Source organism: Meles meles, chromosome 3, assembly GCF_922984935.1.
Source record: "Meles meles chromosome 3, mMelMel3.1 paternal haplotype, whole genome shotgun sequence".
NCBI classification, from domain to species: domain Eukaryota; kingdom Metazoa; phylum Chordata; class Mammalia; order Carnivora; family Mustelidae; genus Meles; species Meles meles.
The window spans coordinates 147,446,890-147,465,375 of NC_060068.1; the positions used below are offsets into that span (position 1 = coordinate 147,446,890).

An 18,486-nucleotide genomic window follows, 5' to 3' on the forward strand; every position below is an offset into this window, starting at 1 on the left:
TGCATAAAGTCAAATATTCGGATATAAATTGAAACAAGTCATTTATAGTGAAAAATGTTCTCTTTCACCATCTGCCCTCCTCCCCACATTGGAAATGTTGAGGTAAAATTTTAGGGATCAGTGTTTTGACATCTTGATTTTGCCTTCTATAAATTGCTTCAACTCCAAAATGTGAACATGAGCTGGAGCTCTTAAGATACAGTCCAGCATGAAATCTTTACAAATATTCAGATTATTGGGCATATTCAGATTATTTAATATCCATTCTTATTCATGTGTTTGGTTAGCCACTCCTCCCCATAATCTTAACTAAACATTGTCACTTCTCTGACATAACTTGAAATATGAGAAACAGTCAGCAAAATTAAACAAATAATAAACGAACTATTTATTTATTTATTTTTCAAATATTTAATTTATTTATTTGACAGACAGAGATCACAAGTAGGCAGAGAGGCAGGCAGAGAGAGAGAGAGAGAGAGAGAGAGAGGGAGGGAGAAGAGGAAGCAGTCTTCCTGTGGAGCAGAGAACCTGACATGGGGCTCCATCCCAGGACCCTGGGATCATGACCTGAGCAGAAGGCAGAGGCTTTAACCCACTGAGCCACCCAGGCGCCCATGAACAATTTATTTAAATGACTGGTTAGTTTATTGCCAAAAATCAGACATGACATAAAATTCTAAAATAAAAGGTGACTGAAGATGACAGGAAGATAAGTCATAATTATTACCATAAATTTAAATAATAAATTTACATTTGTAGAGATTAACGTTTATATTAACATGAATTGCAAACATAAAAAAGAGTAAGCAAAAAAGACTGGAAGAAAACTTAGGATGACTATTTTTTTCTTTAAACAATGAAGGCTCTTCTAGGTATGACAAAAACATGGTCGTTTTCTAAAAATACTGGTTAATTTGACTACATAACAAATAACTTTTGGTGATAAAGTCACAAGACAAAAAGCATACTGGGAAAAGTTATTACCAAAAACTAAGTAGACAGTGACAAATGATGGAAGTAGGTTTGGATTCTCCTGAGGTCTCTTTCCTTGGCCTGCAGATGGCTGCCATCAATTTATGTCCTTATGTCCTCACATAGCCTTTTCTTTCTCTCTCTCTCTTTCTCTCTCTCTCTCTCTCTCTCTCTCTCTCTGTGTGTGTGTGTGTGTGTGTGTGTGTGTGTGTGTTTACTGACTATGATGTCTCTTCCTTTCTTTTTCTTTTTTTTTTTTTTAGCATAAGGTCCATGCCCAGGGTGGATTCCAACATGGGGTTTAAACTCATGACCTTGAGATCAAAACCTGAGCTGAGTTCAAGAGTTGGATACTTAACCAACTGAAAGACCCAGGTGCCCTCTTCTTCTTATAAGGGTGCAATATTGGATTAGGTCCAAGTCTGGTCGTATTAGATCCCATGCCTACTCATATGACTTCATTTACCTTAATTACCTCTTTACAGGTTTATCTCCAAACACAGTTACAATCTAAGCTACTAAGGGTTAGAGCTTCAATATATGAATTGGGTGGGTACGGGGGATAGAATTCAGTCCATTACACCTTTGATCTGGCAATGGGATCCTTCTCCCTCTCTATTGACTTACTTCTGGTGCCAAGTGACCATGCATAGTGTATCGGGATTTGGTCTCTGATTCTTCACCTTTAAGTTGGGATGCCCAGAGAGCTGATTCAGTCATAGGGCTGGTTGGGTCACACAGCAAAAGTTCTGTATGCCCTTTAAGCCATTTCTGATTGGGTGACCAGCAATAACTTATTGCTTATACCAAAGGGACTACAAAATGCAAAACTATATTATAATAAATCCCTATGAAATGTGTTCTTACCTCAACTTCCTCTTAACAGGATCCCCAAAACGTTCACAGCATGCCATCTGACATGTGGGAAAGTGGGATGCAAGAGCAGCTGGAGCAGAAATACATGGTCATATTAAATAATTCCAGTTAAATAAATGTTTACTTTAGCACATTTTACAAAAACATATGTGAAATGAACATACTACTAGTTCCTGTCCCAGAACCTTGGAATGGACATCTGTAAAAGCAGGGATCCAGCTTCCCCTTCTAATGAGACAGGCCTGTTTCTGGGTTGAATGGGGTGTCCACATTTGAAGTGAGTACCTCATGTATTAAGTTGGGGAGCATCTGCTTTTGTTTCAAAGAATAAGTATGAAGAAATGTTGCCTGTCGTAGTGGGGAGGACTGGAGTGGGTATTCAGGGCATCTTGTCATATTTTGAAAACATTTCTATATTTGGGGAGATTTTCACATTAGGAATCCTGCCTTCTCCCATTGAGGTCAGAGCTCAAACACTCAGCCTGTCTTGAAGCTAGCAGTCAGGCATGCACTCTGGCCTTGGACACTCCCAGGGGAGGGTGAATGATTCCAAGAGGAGCAGAGGAGCACAGCAGCACTCCCATTTGGTTGGTGAACGTAGCAGTGGGCATTGCAAGGGCCAGTTGCTGACCCACAGATGGCCTCAGGAGTAGAAGAAATAGGGTATGGAGTCCCCAGCATCTCCTGTTTGGTGGTGGAGACATCCGTGGTATCGATATTTGGTGAGTTTACTGCGTGAATCCTGGTGCTCCTGAAAGTTTATCCTTGAGTCTGTTTTTTCTTTTCTTTTTTTTTTTTTGAAAGATTTTATGTATTTATTTGACAGACAGAAATCACGAGTAGGCAGAGAGGCAGGCAGAGAGAGAGGAAGGGAAGCAGGCTCCCTGATGAGCAGAAAGCCAGATGCAGGGCTCGATCCCAGGACCCTGGGATCATGACCTGAGACGAAGGCAGAGGCTTTAACCCACTGAGCCACCCAGGCGCCCCAAGTCTGTTTTTTCAACAATCCCAAGTAGTACCTAATAAACTTTAAGTGCTTATTTTTCTGCTTAAACTAGCCAGACTGGATTTTGTTGTTTGCAACAACATTTGGACATGATATTTTCACATCTTAAAAAAGCTCACCCCAAATTACAATAAAACAAATATAAGTTAAACTGTAAATGCATGCTGTTTGTCAACTGTCAGATTGACAAAGATAGACATTTTGATTTGTTGGCATTAATATAGTGAAACACGTCCTTTCATCTATTACTGTTTGATGTAATGTTTTCTTCAATATTAATTTTTAAAAATTAAATATTGCCTTCTATAAGAGGTAACCCACATCCACATTCCCATTCTCATTTCACACCTTTCTAGTACGCTGTCACACATTTCTCACTCAACAACGGCTTATATCCTAAAAGAAAATAAAAATAATAATTTTATAGCATTATTCCACCAAACACAAGTTTTAGGGGAAAAAAAAGAAAAAATGTATTTCCTAACTGATTCTCTAATAGGTAAAAAAGAGAGCGCATAAGAAGTACTATTTATTTTAAGATACTGCAGGTAATACAAAGACTTGTGGAACTATTTTGAGGTATCAAAAAGAGTTGTAATGGAATTGGGAAAGAAGATACAATCACATAACAAGCTGAATACTGATAAAATATTTAAATGTAACTTGAAGCCAACAATGAAGATCAAGTCACAAGGCTATAAGTTATTAGTTGTCAGATTAACTGTAGGGACAGTATGCGTTCAGAGGACAGTGTTTGGATCATTTAGTGTGGTGACACAAGTTACCCTAAAATTTAGTGGGTTGAAAACAACAGTGTTTGTTGGCCAGGAGTTCAGGCAGGGCTCAGCTGGGCAATTCCTCAAGAAGTATCAACTGGGATCACTGCGTGGTACTCAGCTGGGGGCTGGCCTTGCCTGAGGCTTTGAGATGCACAGATCTAGCACCTTGCTGCCCTTTGGCCTCTCCATGTATCATCTCACTGTTGTCTCTGTGTGGTTTGGGCTTCTCACAGCATGTTGCTCTCAAGGTAGTCATACTTCTCTCCTAGCAGCTGTCTTTTAAGGACAGAGAGGAAGGAAGTGGATGCTCTTGTGGCTTGGTTCAGGAAACTCTCACAATGTTACTGTTGCAATATTTGATAGGTCAGGGAGGTCAGGGAGACCACCCAGCTTGAAGAAGGGAACCACAGGACCCTTTTTCCCATGATGAGGATAGTGTCAATGTATTCGTGGCCATATTTAACTCATCATGCAAAGAATGGTCGGTTTGGATTAGAAAGGTCAGAAAAAGCCATACAAGGAAGGTGTCATATAAGCTGGTTTTAAAGAATATAGAACATTTGAAAAAAATGAAGTGAAGTTAGGATAAGAACAAAAACATTAACTCTAAAAATAAAACAGTTAACAATGGGGAAAGGTGTCAAAATGCTTAGCAAACCAAGCACTATATTTCTTTCTCAATTTATTTCGCTGTAACAACCAAAGTGACTGTGGGAATTAGCCTCAGCTTGGGCAAGTCACTTTTCCCTAATTCATGCACACATTGATTCAACTGAGAAGATGATCTTTCTTTGAATGAGATCAACTCATTTGAAGTAGTGAATTTGAGCTAATAGGACCAACCGGGGAAGGTCAGTCAATGTTCAGCTTGTTTGGAGAAGAGCTCACTGTAAAAACTCCAAAGGTATAGACAAATGATTGTAGTCAATCCTGAGACAGGATGCAGGACAGAAAGACAGGGGTGTGATTTAGCAACCATCAGGTAATATGAGTTTAGCAAGTCTGGTCAAGGGCTTAAGAGAGTCATGATGGAAAATGTTAGTCCTACAGGGTTTCTTATAAGGCTTTATTCCTAACCATAATTTGCTCACTGAGAAGAGGTTTTCCTGAGATTTGTAGTTCATAGATTAATAGTTCTGTAGATGTGTGTGTGTGTGTGTGTGTGTGTGTGTGTGCACGTACATACTTCTCGTGGTATGTGCAACCTCTTCTGAACCCAGTGCCTGACATTTGGCAGATATTTAATATTAATTAGGTATTACTATGCTTAATGGACTTTATTACTCATATTCTCTTAACACCAACCTAAATAATCTATATGCCTCTGAAATTTTCCCTGTATAATATTAAACTGGAAAACAGGCATATTTTGGTAATACCTACCAATTAAAAATGAACCATTCCGCTGTGAAGTAAGCATAGCTCTTGTTTAGCACTTCAGTTTTCAAAGTTTGTGTCTGACATGATCTTTCAATCTTTTTTTTTCTTTTTAAGATTTTATTTATTTAAAAGAGAGAGAGAGAGCGTGCACGGGGGGAGGGCAGGGAGAGGAAGGGGAGAGAGGGAGAGGGAGAGGGAGAAGTGGACTCCCCTGCTAAGCAGAGAACCTGATGCAGGGCTCTATCCCAGGACGGCCTGATAATGATCTGAGCAGAAGGCAGCTGCTTAACAAAATGAGCCACTCAGGCGCCCCTCAATCTTTTTTTTTTTTTTTTGACACTGATATGTAATGAATTTATGAATATCAAACCTGGCATTCTAAAAACAAAGGAAGAGGGAACAAGACTTATGAGAACTGCTTTAAAAAAATCTTTTAATGTTTTTTAACACCCTGGAGAATCATCAGATCTTAACTGTTCTTTTACGTTAGAACGTAGATTTCTCCTCCCCTCTCCGATAGTTTTTAGTTTTATTTGGTCCGGAGCACAGAAAATTCCAAGCTACAGCCTTGCGGGGTAGGAGATAGCATTATCTTTTTTTTTTTTTTTTTTAAGATTTTATTTATTTGACAGAGATCACAAGTAGGCAGAGAGAGGCAGGCAAAGAGAGAGGAAGGGAAGCAGGCTCCCCGCTGAGCAGAGAGCCTTTTGCGGGGCTGGATCCCAGGACCCCGAGATCATGACCTGAGCGGAAGGCAGAGGCTTTAACCCACTGAGCCACCCAGGCGCCCCTAGGAGGTAGCATTATCTTAAACAGTGCTCCAGTCTGATGAAGGTCAACAGGCTTGTGCCCTTTACACAGTATCTACTTTCGGTAGTTTTTGTTTCCTGACCTCTAGGTGGCTCCTTAAAAGCTGTTACTCTAAGCAAACAATAGGAAAAGAAAAACACACTGTGGAGCCTTGGGACTCCGAAACCTTCATCTAGAGAGAACCGGCTAAGCCTTCAGAGACTGGTGGGGAAGGTGTGAGTGTTTGGTACGGAGAGCAGAGAAAGAGTCGTCCAGGAGGCAGGGCAGCTGGATAGCGCCTTCCACCGGCGCAAAGCATTAATCTCTTTAATAACCCAGGGATGTCGGGGGCGGGGCGGGGGGACCAGAAAAGTGTTCTCCATCCTCTCATCTGTCCCATCAAAGTAAGTAAGTGCACCGTGCCTCAGACGAACTAACTGTAAAGGATAGTCTGTAGATTATATATACATATACACCCATTAGGAGTTTCAAGCTGTCCTGCAGGAGACCAGCTAGACATCACCTGCCGCGTCCTTAGCAAGCTCCCGCCCAGACCTGAGGGAGCCAGGAGGGAGGAGGCAGGAGAGGATGCAGCGCGGAGGTGGCTCCTGCACATCCGGACACGCCCGCTGCGGCCGCCGAGCTGCATAATTGATGGGGGACCGGGCGCAGTCCGGGGTCGGCTTCGGGCGCAGGGAGAGCGTCTCAGGGGAGGAGGGCAGGGCGGTCGGGCCCCTCCCACTCTGTCTTCTGTCGCGTGTCCCGCCCCCGGGACCGGCAGCAGACACCGGGCCACCGGCGAGTGTGCGCAGAAACTTCGGCCACCGACGGCGGTGCGCGAGGACCGCGGCTGACCTGCCGGCACCATGCGCGCCCTACCCGGCCTGCGGGGGCTCCGGGGGCCGCCGCCCGCGCTGCGGCTGCCGCTGCTCCTCCTGTGCCTCCTCGCCGGCGAGCGCCGGAGCTGGGCGGACCGCAACACTACAGGTGCGAAGGCTGCGGGGCCGGGTTACGGGGGAGGGTGAGCAGGAAGCGGTGCGCGAGGCCGTGCGCCGGTGAGGCTGAGGGTTTGGCGGACGCGCCGGGGCAGGGGTGGCGAGGAGCGGCGCGGGGATGCTGGCGACGGCGGGTGGCGAGCGGCGGCCGCCTCTTCCCATGGCCCGGGCTTGGGTTGTCTAAGCTAGATGAGGAGACTGCCGCGGAGGGGGCTTCTCCGCGAAAGGGATGGAGTCTGGAAGGAAGAGCGTCCCGCGAGTCGGGGGCGTTAGTAGTAGGGCAGTGTCTGGGTGTTCCCAGGACGAGTGCGGCAGGGTGTGCGGATGCGGGCAGGAGCAAGGTAGCGCCTGGGTTTCTGCAAAAGCGGCAGGACTTCTGAAAGCCACGTTCCCCGAGGCCACCTCCCTTCGCTGGAACCGATAGTAGGTTTAAATATCACCTCCCTGCTTGGCAGGTGGGTTGGCTTTGAGGATGTGCAAAACATTACGAAAACCAACACCAAGTTTGACATTTTAGCTTCACCTGCTTGTAATGACTTCTTGTGTTGAAAGTATTTCATCCAAACTACCTTCTAATGCAGTTTTTTTGTGTTAGCATTTTCAATGTGTTAGCAGCTAATTAGGACAGTAGACTGCCAATCAGGTTAGCAAAGAGTGCCTATCGGCAACTACAATTAAGATACTCTATATGAGATTTTCTAACTTTCATAGGAATTCACTTTTATAAATTTACAGCATGTAGACTTTTTGTAACATAAAGATGGTAAGATAATCAAGGATAGGATTATTCAGTTTTTACAACTGTCCTTTAAAAGGCCTAGTTGTTAACAACTTGGACAAACATTTTGGATTCAGTTCCTAAATTTCCTTGACACCCTTTCTAGGGGGACATACCTTTAGGAATGTCCCCTAGGAAGGAAGGGGACATACTCTTTTTCATTCATGGGACTTAAAAAGAATGGTCAAGGACTTTTCTGCTTGGGGCTATTCCTAGACTCGTTCCTCTTTTACTTAAGACTGTTGCAGCTTTGAGGACCATTGCATTCTGGGTCAGTTCTAGAACTGGGGTTCTCCATGAGGCTCTATGTTGGAATTAACTGGGAGCTTTAACAACTGATAGCTGGATCCTGCCCTCAAAGTTTTTGATTCAGTTGGCCTGGGATTTAGCCTGGACATCAGGTATTTTTTAAGGTTCCCTTGTGATTTTAATCACGTGATCCTAAGCAGGTTAAATACCATGCTATAAAATCATAATGGCCTAGAGTGTGCACTATTGGGTGAATATTTATACTGTTGGTAGCAGGGAGTCAGGATTAAACTGACATTCAGAGCAGACTTCTAAAGAGAAAAGAGTAGGAAACAAATGGAAGTGGAATAAATTAACAAAGTTGTAAATAAATGGGTTGATATATGTAGGTACGGTGAGTTTGTGTGTGTGTATAGTGTCAATCTGACCTTTTAGCTCCACTTAAGTTAAAATTGTAGAATGATATGTCGTATGAAAGGTATTAAGTTAGCATCTATTGTAAGGCAGAATTAAAAACTGTGGCGAAGAAAAAAAAGAAAAAGAAATAAAATAAAAAAAGTGAAGCAACCTTATCTCATTTTATAGACTCTGTATGGATCTCTGTGAGATTCTGTTTCTTCTTTGCTAAGGGCTGTTATGAAGTTTACTGGGTATTTTTTATCTGGGTGCATTGAACTAACTTGGAAATAGGTTTTCTGTAAACCTAAGACTTTGGGTCAAAATTTAATAATAAAAATGGTTATAATTGATCATATTTACTATATAACAACTATGTGCCAGGCATTGCACTGTGCAGTGTATAACCTTATGAGTTAGTTTTTGTTGTCCCTGACTTTCAGATGAGGACATTGGAATTTAGGGAGATTAAGTGATTGCCCAAGTGTATATAACTACTTAAGTAGTAGAGCAGGAAACTTAGCATTGTTCACTCTGACTCCCAAAGCCTGTTTTCTTTCTTTATTTATTTTTTTGTTTTGTTTTTAGGTAAGCTCTGAACGCAATAGGGGGCTTGAACTCATGACCCTGAGATAAAGGGTTGTTTGCTCTACTGACTGAGACAGCCAGGCGCCCCCTCCAATGCCTGTTTTCTTAAACACAATACTCAGTTGTCTCTGTGAGATAACTGGGTATGTCTGTGAAAGTTTGGAACCACTGACAGGGCACGGTGTATGGATCTAAATGCTTGACTGAAGCCGAAGGACATGCTAACATACTTGGAGTTCTAGAATAAAGTTTGGCACAGGGACTCACCTTAATTCTTTTAAGCTGTTTCAAATAAATAAGAAAGGTAAAGTAGCTTTATAAAAGCAAATATTAGATAAATGGGACTATTTAAACCTCTTTATTATTACTTTTAAGTAGAAAATTGAGGGAAGTGGTCATTTATCTTTTGAAAAATGTGTCTGCAGGGGAGTCATTTGAAACGATCGTTGTTAGCTTCTGGAGGACATTGCTTATATACTCTCTTGATCAACCACCTTCCTTTCTAGAGACACTCCCCAGCCCACATACATACATACACAGCAACTGCCTAGCAATAAATATTTTGAGAACAAATGTTATTCAAGCACCTACATGCTCTTGACATTGTGTTAGTCTGTGTCTAATAGAAAACTTCAGCAGTGTTTTAGCAGTTTCGAGTCATTTAAATTGTTTGAAGGAACAGATTAACGATAACCTTATCTTACCTCATCTTTAATGGAGTTGTATCTGATGCATTAAAATTGTGACCTTAAATTATCATCACATGTAAAATTATATAAACATTTGTTAAGAATTAGTTCAACTGCCTTTTCTTCTTCCTGTTCTTTTGTTCCGACCTTTTGTCGCCATCTCCCTCTCTTCCTTATGGGAATGGGTCTTATACTCATTCAGTTGGGGAATGCTAGGAGGCAACCTCCCTTGCTGGAGGAAGCCAGAGGGGTCCCAGGTCAGAGAATTAGAGGCTGAGCCAAGTCTGGAGGGCATCTAGGTAGGGGAGTGACTCCATGTAAAGTCCTAGAGCCTGAGCACAGGCTGGGAGGTGGGTCCTCCTGCAGAGAGGGGTCCTACATAGGCATCAGAGCTGAGCAGAGTGACAGGGGTTTCTACGCAGGGACAGCCCGACATTGTGGTGTCTGATCCTGATCCGGGGGTGTAGGTTAAGCATGCAGAGGGCAAGTAGTGGAGGATGTCGGAGTTGAGTGGTGTGGAAGACATTTCTTTGGAGTTAAGAGTGGCAGTGGCAATAGGAGATTAGTTTCATACAGGGAGACTGAGCAAGTAAGTAAAGCTAGTAAGGGTAACAGGATCTGGGTTTTTCTCTAGAGAAGAAGGAACTATAGAAAGGGGGAAAACCAGAGTGAAGCTTGTGGTGTTGGATTGCAACTGACAGCATTGGCATAAATTCATGACTTCAGATCTGTCATGATCTGTCTTTCATTTCTTTATCTATATAACAGATGCATAGACATAAATGTGTATATGTGTAAATATATGTATTGTGCATATATATCACATATATTTTTATATATATGTGTATGTGTGAATATACAGGTACGTATTACTCTGCCCACTGAAGTGGAGAAATGATTTCCCAATAATGGTGAGTCAGATCTTGATCTACATACCATTCTTTACTAGTGGAACTAGGACTTCTTGGAGAAGTGACTGATTTTATGAATAGGGAGGAGAAAAGATAAGACAAGCCCAGAACCTCTTGTGCCAGAGAGCAGTGAAGTGCTCAAAGAATGATGGGCCATGTCAGAAGGATACAAGAGCCAGTGGGCTCCCACTGGACAGATCTGGGACAAATTGAGCATCAACATAAATAATAATGCTAATGGACTTGTATCCATTAGTAGCCACTGAATAATGCCCATTGAATAATACAGGTATTCATGAGTACATACCGATATAAATTAATTAAATGAATCAATTGAAACTTTGATGAGACACAAGATACTACATAGTTTTAAAGTAAGTTCCCACAAAATGCATAAAGTAGTATTCATGAAAAGAGAAAAAGAAAAGAAATTCGTCTTTATTGTGGAGAAGCCTGGCAGACAGTGCTGTAAACAAATGATCAAAGTAAAATCCATCAGCAAAGAGAGGAAGAGAAATGGGCCATCTGATAGGATGCAGTGAGAGAGCACAACATCCCCTCTGTGATGTATTTGCCAAATCTAGTTACATTACAACATAACCATACTGGAACTCTACTGGTTGTAAGAATCAAGAATGGCTAGAGCTGAGAGACAGTGAAGGAGAATAGAGGGGACATGGCAGGTGAGGGCAGCATGTAATTCTGAACTACAACCTTTGGCTGAAAAATACATCTACAGGACTTTTGATGAAACCTTGATGAGGTGCGGGATGAGATGGTAATACATCAATGTCAATTTCCCAACTCTGATGGCCGTGTGGGGATGAAGTGGAGTGGGGGTAGGTCCTTTCTGGGAATGCGCAGTCATGTTCAAAAGGGGATGAATCTTCAGGTCAGCAGCGGATTCTCAGGTGGTTGGGGAAAGAATTCTTTATTCTGTACTCAACCCTTTTGTCTGAGATCTTTTGAAAAGGAGCAAAAAGAATTTCACCTCTTTCTGAGAAAGCTTTCCTTAGCATAGACATTAGGCCATAATGAGAGTTGAGAAACTGTCATCAGTTTATGTAATTAAGTACAATTTTCCAAAGGAGTAGTTGTCCTCAAACAGATTATGAGTGTGGAGGCTGTTTGTCCTGGACTGTCCTCTTTTGAAATTACTTTTGTATCATTGGTTTCCCGTATTTCATAATATAATGTGAATTGTAGAAATAAACACCTGGGACACACAGTGATGTAGAAGAAAAAAACCTGGGTGGCTCAGTCAGTGGAGCCTATGACTCTTGATCTCGAGGTTGTGAGTTCACAACCCATGTTGGGTGTAGAGATTACTTAAAATAAAATCTTGAAAAAAAAGAAAGAAAAAAACTTCAAAACATTTTATTAAAAATAAAACCCCCTTCTCCTAATAAAACATAGTCACTCTTCACGCATAATAAACTATCTCAAATAATATGTTGTCAGTGTAGAAATAATGGATGTTATCTTTGAAACTGATGTTATTCTTTTAATTGAAAATAACATTTTTCTGCAAGTTTTAAAGTTGTGATTATATCATTACTAATGTATCTCTACTCCCAAGATAGAATCATTTTATAGCCTTATAATGACATAGTTCTGAGATCCTGAAAGGGAATTTAGATATCTCATTTGATTGATCTTGAAGCCCAAAGTGCTTTCAGAATGTAGCCAAGAGTCTGGAGATAGCTAATAGCTACAACAGATTTCCTGGTTTGCATTTTAAAACTCCATGTAGCACTTAGTGCCTCCATAAAAGGTCCTCAAAATAGGCTCCTGGCAAGAGTGGGGTTGGCCAAAAAGGGTGGTAAGAAATGTTCTTGCTTTAAAATATCTACACGTAAAATACATCAAAAGGACCTCAGGGCCACAGGGCCGTTTGAAGATTATTAAAAAACATCCCTTTGAAGAATCAGAGTTGAGGATATTCCTGCTGTGAAATCAGGGTTTCTCAGCCTTGGCATTATTGACATTTGGGGCTGGATAATTCTCTGTTGTGGGGCATTGTCATTACAGAATGCTTAGCAGCAGCTCTGGCCTCTCCTGTGTTGTGGGTGAGTTGTGTCTCCAAAAAAGTCGTGTTCAAGTCCTGACTGTACCCACGAAACTGATTATTTGAGAGTAACGTCTTTGCAGATGTAATCAAGTTAGCATGAGGTCATACTAGATTAGGGTAGACCTTTAACCCAATGACTGTGGTCTTTATGAAAGAAACCAGAGGGAGATTTGGATAGGGACACAGACATACTCAGAGGGAAGATGGCTGTGAGATGGAGCCAGAGATGGGAGTGAGGCTGGTACGAGTCAAGGAATGCCAAGGATTGCTGGCCACCCCCAAAAGCTAGAAAGAGGCAGGGAGGTTTTCTTCCCTAGAGCCTCCGGGGGGGGGAGGGCAAAGCCCTGCACCTTGATTTCAGGCTTCCAGTCTCCAGAACTATGAGAGAATAGACTGATGTTTTAAGCTGCCATGTTTCTGGCAATTTTTTTCTGGCAGCCCTAGGAAACTACTGTAACCTATTAGATACAAGTAGTAACCTCCTCCAAGTTGTGGTGTCCACATGTCTCCAGACATTGCTACATGTCCCGTGGAGGGCAAAAGTCAGCTCCAGTTGAGAACCACTGAACAGAATCTAGGTCTTATCAAAGAAAAATCTAATGGTGGAACACTGGAGAAACCCACAGTCATTAGAACAGGAATGCTAGTCAGACTTCTGTTGTTTTATTTCTTAAGTGTTTTATTTGGTCTAAGATTCACTGTTAACATATTTTAATGACCGTTTAGAAGTAGTCTGAAACAAGAGTTTTTAATGCTGCCTTTTGACGTGTATTTTATTGCAATAATCCGTTTTCAAAGGAAAGATCAATTTGTTTATATTTCAGTATGACCAAGGTTTAAAACCAGTTTTACAAGGCTTTGGAAAAGTGCGCACTGTTCTTGCTATTAGGCTTTTTAATTGTTCTTCAGGTTTTTTCATTGTTGGTCTAAAAATGGCCCTTTTTTTTAAAGAGAGAGAGAGTGTGTGTGTGAATGTGTGCAAGTGGAGTGGGGGAGGGGCCGAAGGAGAAGGAGAATGTTCAGCAGCCTCCATGCCCAGCGCAGAGCCCATTGCAGGGCTCACCCTCACAACCCTGAGATCATAACCTGAGCTGGAATCAAGAGATGCTTAACCGACTGAGCCATCCAGGCACCCCTAAAAATGGCCTTTTTGCCCGGTGGTTCTCATTCTATGGAGAAAAGATATGGGCTTCCTGTTTGTTTTTTTTTTAACTGTCCCTGACTTAGAAGACTGACTTCTAAAATGTCCCCATCAGGAATTTATTTTCTTACCAAACCTTCTTTTCTTGACAAACTCTCTGTGGATTATAGTATCTGGGAATCAATATAGCCTTATTCTCCCCTTCTCTTCTTTCTACTATTGCCATTACAGACGGGATAAGAATACTGTATTCCTAGCTTCCAGAAGTAGAACTCTAAAAGCACTGTTTATTAGAAATATTGGTAATTAGATATTTTAATGCTATAGTTTAGCCATATCATGGCTTAAGTGGCCTTTACAATTTGGCATGGGATCTTGGGGTTATATATAGCACTGCTTCCATGAGGAAATACATTCTGAATTCCAAACCTTTGTTCTATAAATAGTATGCATTATCCATTCCTAGGCTATAGTGTTGGGCTGTACATTTATAAGACTGTGTGTCAGAATGCTAAAATTAAGATTTATTAAAAATATTGGTAATTATGCATATTGATAGCAATCAGTACATTATATGGAGGAGAGTGAGAAAGAGAGAGAATGATATTTATCCTAATAATAGCTTTTACTTACACCTTTCTCTACATGAAGTCTAGACCCTTCCAGGATCATAAAATATAATAAAGTTGTTTGGGGGGGGGATTTAGAGAAAAAAAATTTTTTAAAGTTTATGTTTGTTTATTTGACAAAGAGAGATAGCGAGAGAGGGAACACAAGCAGGGAGTGTTGGAGAGGGAGAAGCAGGCTTCCCATCGAGCAAGGAGCCCAATGTGGGACTCGATCCCAGGACCCTGGAATCATGGCCTGAGCCTAAGGCAGATGCTCAACCAACTGAGCCAGCCAGGCGCCCCAAAAATGCTTATTCTTAAACAGAGGTGTGATTGAACTTTTCTGATCTAGAGGAAAGCAAATGTGAAGACCCAATGCAGTGTTCCAGTGTTACTTATCCTTTTTTTTCTTCCCAATTTACTTCAATTAAAATGTAGCTCCAGAATTAAATATGTAAAAATATTACCTTAATATTGTAAGTAGAAATTATAACATGTTTATCTCTTAAAAATATTAATAGCATAAATTATAAGCCCATCTAGCAATGTCTATTTTAAAATGTAATACGTGACAGATATTTAAGTAGAGACCATTTTGCTATTTTACGGAAACTAACAATAGGTGAAAATTAGGTCATTACTCAGCTCTTTGATGCAACACCGGCATGCCCCTTGCCCCTGCAGAGGGAGAAAAATCTTTAATCTTTAGAAAAACTATTAGATGTTACTTCTTAATGTGGCATTTTTGCCACTAACTGTAAAAGAAGGCCAGGTGGAAAGTTTCCCACCATGATTAAGAGAGGAGTGAGCGTGACAACTTGAGGAATGTATGCTGTGATCTTGGCACCATCACTCAGTATTAGACTCTTCTGATCCTCCCTCTTTTTTCCATGAAATGAAACCCTGAGTAACAAGTCAGAGGCAGGACTTAGATTAGAATCCAAATTCCTGCCTCTCCATTTTGTGTTTCTTTTTGTGACTCAGCCTAATCCTTTAGGGGAAGTATTCAAACCACATCTGCCTGACTCTCCTGCCAATTTCCTTTAAACACCAATCTCTGCCTCCTGCCAGTTGTCCTCCTACGAAAAGCAATAAGGTTTACGTTCCCACTTCTTTGATTAAAAAAAAAAAAATCTTGGCTAAGGAAAGAACTTCTCACTTTTACTATTCTAGCACCTTCTGTGGAAGGCCCTGCTTTTTCCACTCAAGACGTTTGTGTACATTGCCTTTTGGAGGGACTTTCCTTGAGGCAAAAAAAAAAAAAACCAAAAAAAAAAACCCCAACAAAAAACCAAAAAACAAAAAACAAAACCCACAAGAATTACACATGTTCTTTTGCACTTCGGGCTTGTTCAGTGGAATCTGGAGCCTGATCAAGAAAAATGCTTTAGAGGGGATACGAAGTTAGGGTACAGGTGGTGGCTGGTTTCTGGATGTCTGTATTCTTAATCTATGGACAGGCAGTGGGAAGGGGTTGTAACAGCTCGTATCTTCTGGACCTACCCAAACTTCTCCATTCTTGAAGCTTGGCTTTTTTCCCCCCTCCCATTCCATCAGCTCCTGTGAGCTTAGATTTTGCCCAAGCCACGTCTAGACCTCTCTTCTCTTGTGCTAATACAGGTAGGCTCTCCCATCCAGGCCTGATACCGAGAAATGGCAAAATAACCCCAGCGTCTGAGCTTATGTCTGTGGCATCATCTCCACCTCTGTTCCACCTCCAGAGTCTCTCAAAGATGTAAATCAGGCCTCATCCTCTGCTGCTCCCCTGCCAAGTTGGAAAATACACGGGCTAGTTCTGGTCATACTATGAATGGGTGGCACTCTGAAATTTTAGTGACTCTCGATTACAGATTGGGGGCCTAAATCTCTGTTATTATCATCCATGTGGTCCTGTAGGGACCGGTTTGCTCAGCTTCCTGCTCCTTACCAGCATCAAGCACGGATCAAGTGCTCCCTATATTCATTTATTTAAATAAAATAGGAAGGATAAAACACATTTTTTCAGCTTATGTCACTTGCTTATTGCTGTTGATAGTGTGACTAATACTACTAATAATATGAATAAATAATATTAGACTATCTCAAAGGATTATGGGCTTGTTTTAGGGATAAGGAGTATGATGAGAACCCTCACAATTACATTAAGCTCTGGAGTAGGCTAAGCCAAGAAAGGAGATTCCCTAGCAAGGAAGCAAAGATATCAAAGCTTATGTTTTGCACGTGTCACTGAACGGATGATCTAGAACAGCTCGTTCCTTCCCAACCCCACCCTCCTGGCTTCCTATCTGTAAGTCAATAGCATCTACTTTCATCTTCCTGAGATATTTCCTCTTAAATACAACCTCTAAGTGAGCTATGCCTAAGAATGGAAAAACAATTTTTTTCATCCGAAAAAGAATGTTGATAGGAGCCTTTTGAGCTGTGTGTGCGTGCGTGCGTGTGTGTGTGTGAGAGAGAGAGAGAGAGAGACAGAGACGTGGAGACAGAAAGAATATGAATGAATGAATATTAAATGTGAGTGGAAGAAATGTTTTCTATTCTTGATAGTCCAGTCAGACACTCAGGGCATATTTTCTTGTATAATCACTGTCAGGGAGTGGTGTGATTTACATATTAAATTCATTAAAAGGATGACTTTATGAGAAAGTGCCCTCCACCTTCCAAAGCTGCTTTAGAAGTGATCCAGCTTTTGGAACACAGCTTATGGAGAGTGAGGTTCTGCTAGGTAGATTTGTTTATGAGGCAATGTTCTCAAACCTGTGCACAAGCTGAGGCAACAAAGGTGATCACCAGCTTTGATAATATTTTTCATACACATAAGAAAAGAACTGGAAATCTAATCTTGCACTAGGAGTAAGTTTCTGCGCCGAGTATTAGGAAAGTGAAATTAAAAAAAGGCTCAGGTTTAACTTAAACTGAATGAGAAGTTTTAAGAATGTAGCCAAGACTACAGTCATAAGTCTTTCCCCCTTTTCTGACTTATTTGATGGAGTTGGGGTCGTTTTTATGGGAGATAAGTTCTGATGCCCCACAAAGAACAGTAGCCACTGTACCAAAAAAAAAAAAAAAAAAAAAAAGGAAGTTTTGAGGAGAGTGGAAGGGAGGAAATGGAAACTTTTTTTTTTTTTTTTTCAATAAAGATTTTGGAAAGGTGAGAGAAGAGGTAGAGGAGAACCAAAAGTCAGTTTGGTAGAGCCGGTCTGTAACTGTAGCCACAAAACCAAACAACAGAAACTCTCGCTGTGTATCCATTTTCTCTTCTCTGTCCTCGTTTTATGCCCTTTATTGTGGTCTCTCTGTCTCTCTTTGTTCACTCACCTTCTTTCTGCCTCGTTGTATCTGTCTTTTACCTGGCAGTCTTATCTCATTCTTCAGTACCTTCATGTATGTCTCATAAAGAAACTACAAATGGCAGGATAAGACAATAATTTTTTTTAACTACTTGATGTAAATCAGTAGTAAATTTTTCAGTAAAGAAAAGAACATAGAAAAAGTTGGAAATTTGGTCACATTTGATAGCCCAATATATTTCTGAATACCTGCGAATGTATGAGATCTAATTCCTTGGAGCTTCCTGAAAACATTATTTTTCACTAATAGTATACAATACAGCATATTAGCTGTTACAAACTAGCTTATAATCATTTCGTCTTGATAATAATATGCGATCGCATTTTCTTTTTCTTACAGCTTCACCTCTTACAAGCCTACCCATCCCAGAAGTAATGATGACAAAATATTCTAACCTTTCCTTGAAGAGTCGTAACATCTCACTGACTGGTAAATGTGTTGCCTTTCAAATAATACAGTGCCTCCCAAAGTTTTTATTTTTAAGTAAGCCATTGCATTTTGCCTCATAAATTATTAATCCTTGCTCACCGTCTGGTGGGAGACACACACCAGGACCTCATACAATTAGAACATAGTATGTGGGAGTCCACCGCAATGAGAGCAGTGGACTCTGTGTGCTGGGAGGGGGCGGCTGGTCAGACGTGGGAAGCCCGAGAAGGACTCTCTAGAAGAGAGACACCTGGGAAGAAGGCAGGATTCATTTTGATTGACAGATACACTTACGTTTTCATCCGTTCTTGCGGTGCCTCCATTCAGATCTCTCTGCATGGAAGAGGGAATTTGTGTATCCCCGGAAGAGCTTTAGGCAGGGAAATTAAAGATGCTATCGAGTGAGTCAGTGAAAGTACCATGGAAAAGTAAGGAAGGCATTCTGCACTGAAACTCAGCTTGGCTTTCTTTTTCA

At 41.3% G+C, this 18,486-nt stretch overlaps 1 protein-coding gene and 1 pseudogene across 2 annotated transcripts in view; one reads left to right on the plus strand and one right to left on the minus strand.

Annotated features, from left to right (window-relative positions):
- LOC123939290 overlaps positions 1–6,673 on the minus strand; it is a 47,868-nt pseudogene extending 41,195 nt beyond the window's left edge.
- The window catches only part of EMB (embigin), a 45,204-nt gene continuing 33,211 nt past the window's right edge, over positions 6,494–18,486 (plus strand). Inside the window, exons 1-2 of one of the 2 annotated variants that reach the window (XM_046001216.1) lie at positions 6,494–6,792; positions 17,922–18,011. In XM_046001216.1, coding sequence (XP_045857172.1) covers positions 6,672–6,792; positions 17,922–18,011 — 211 coding nt within the window. In that variant the 5' untranslated portion in view covers positions 6,494–6,671. The remainder of the gene's footprint in view (positions 6,793–17,921; positions 18,012–18,486) is intronic. The other variant, XM_046001217.1, reaches the window with a different exon arrangement.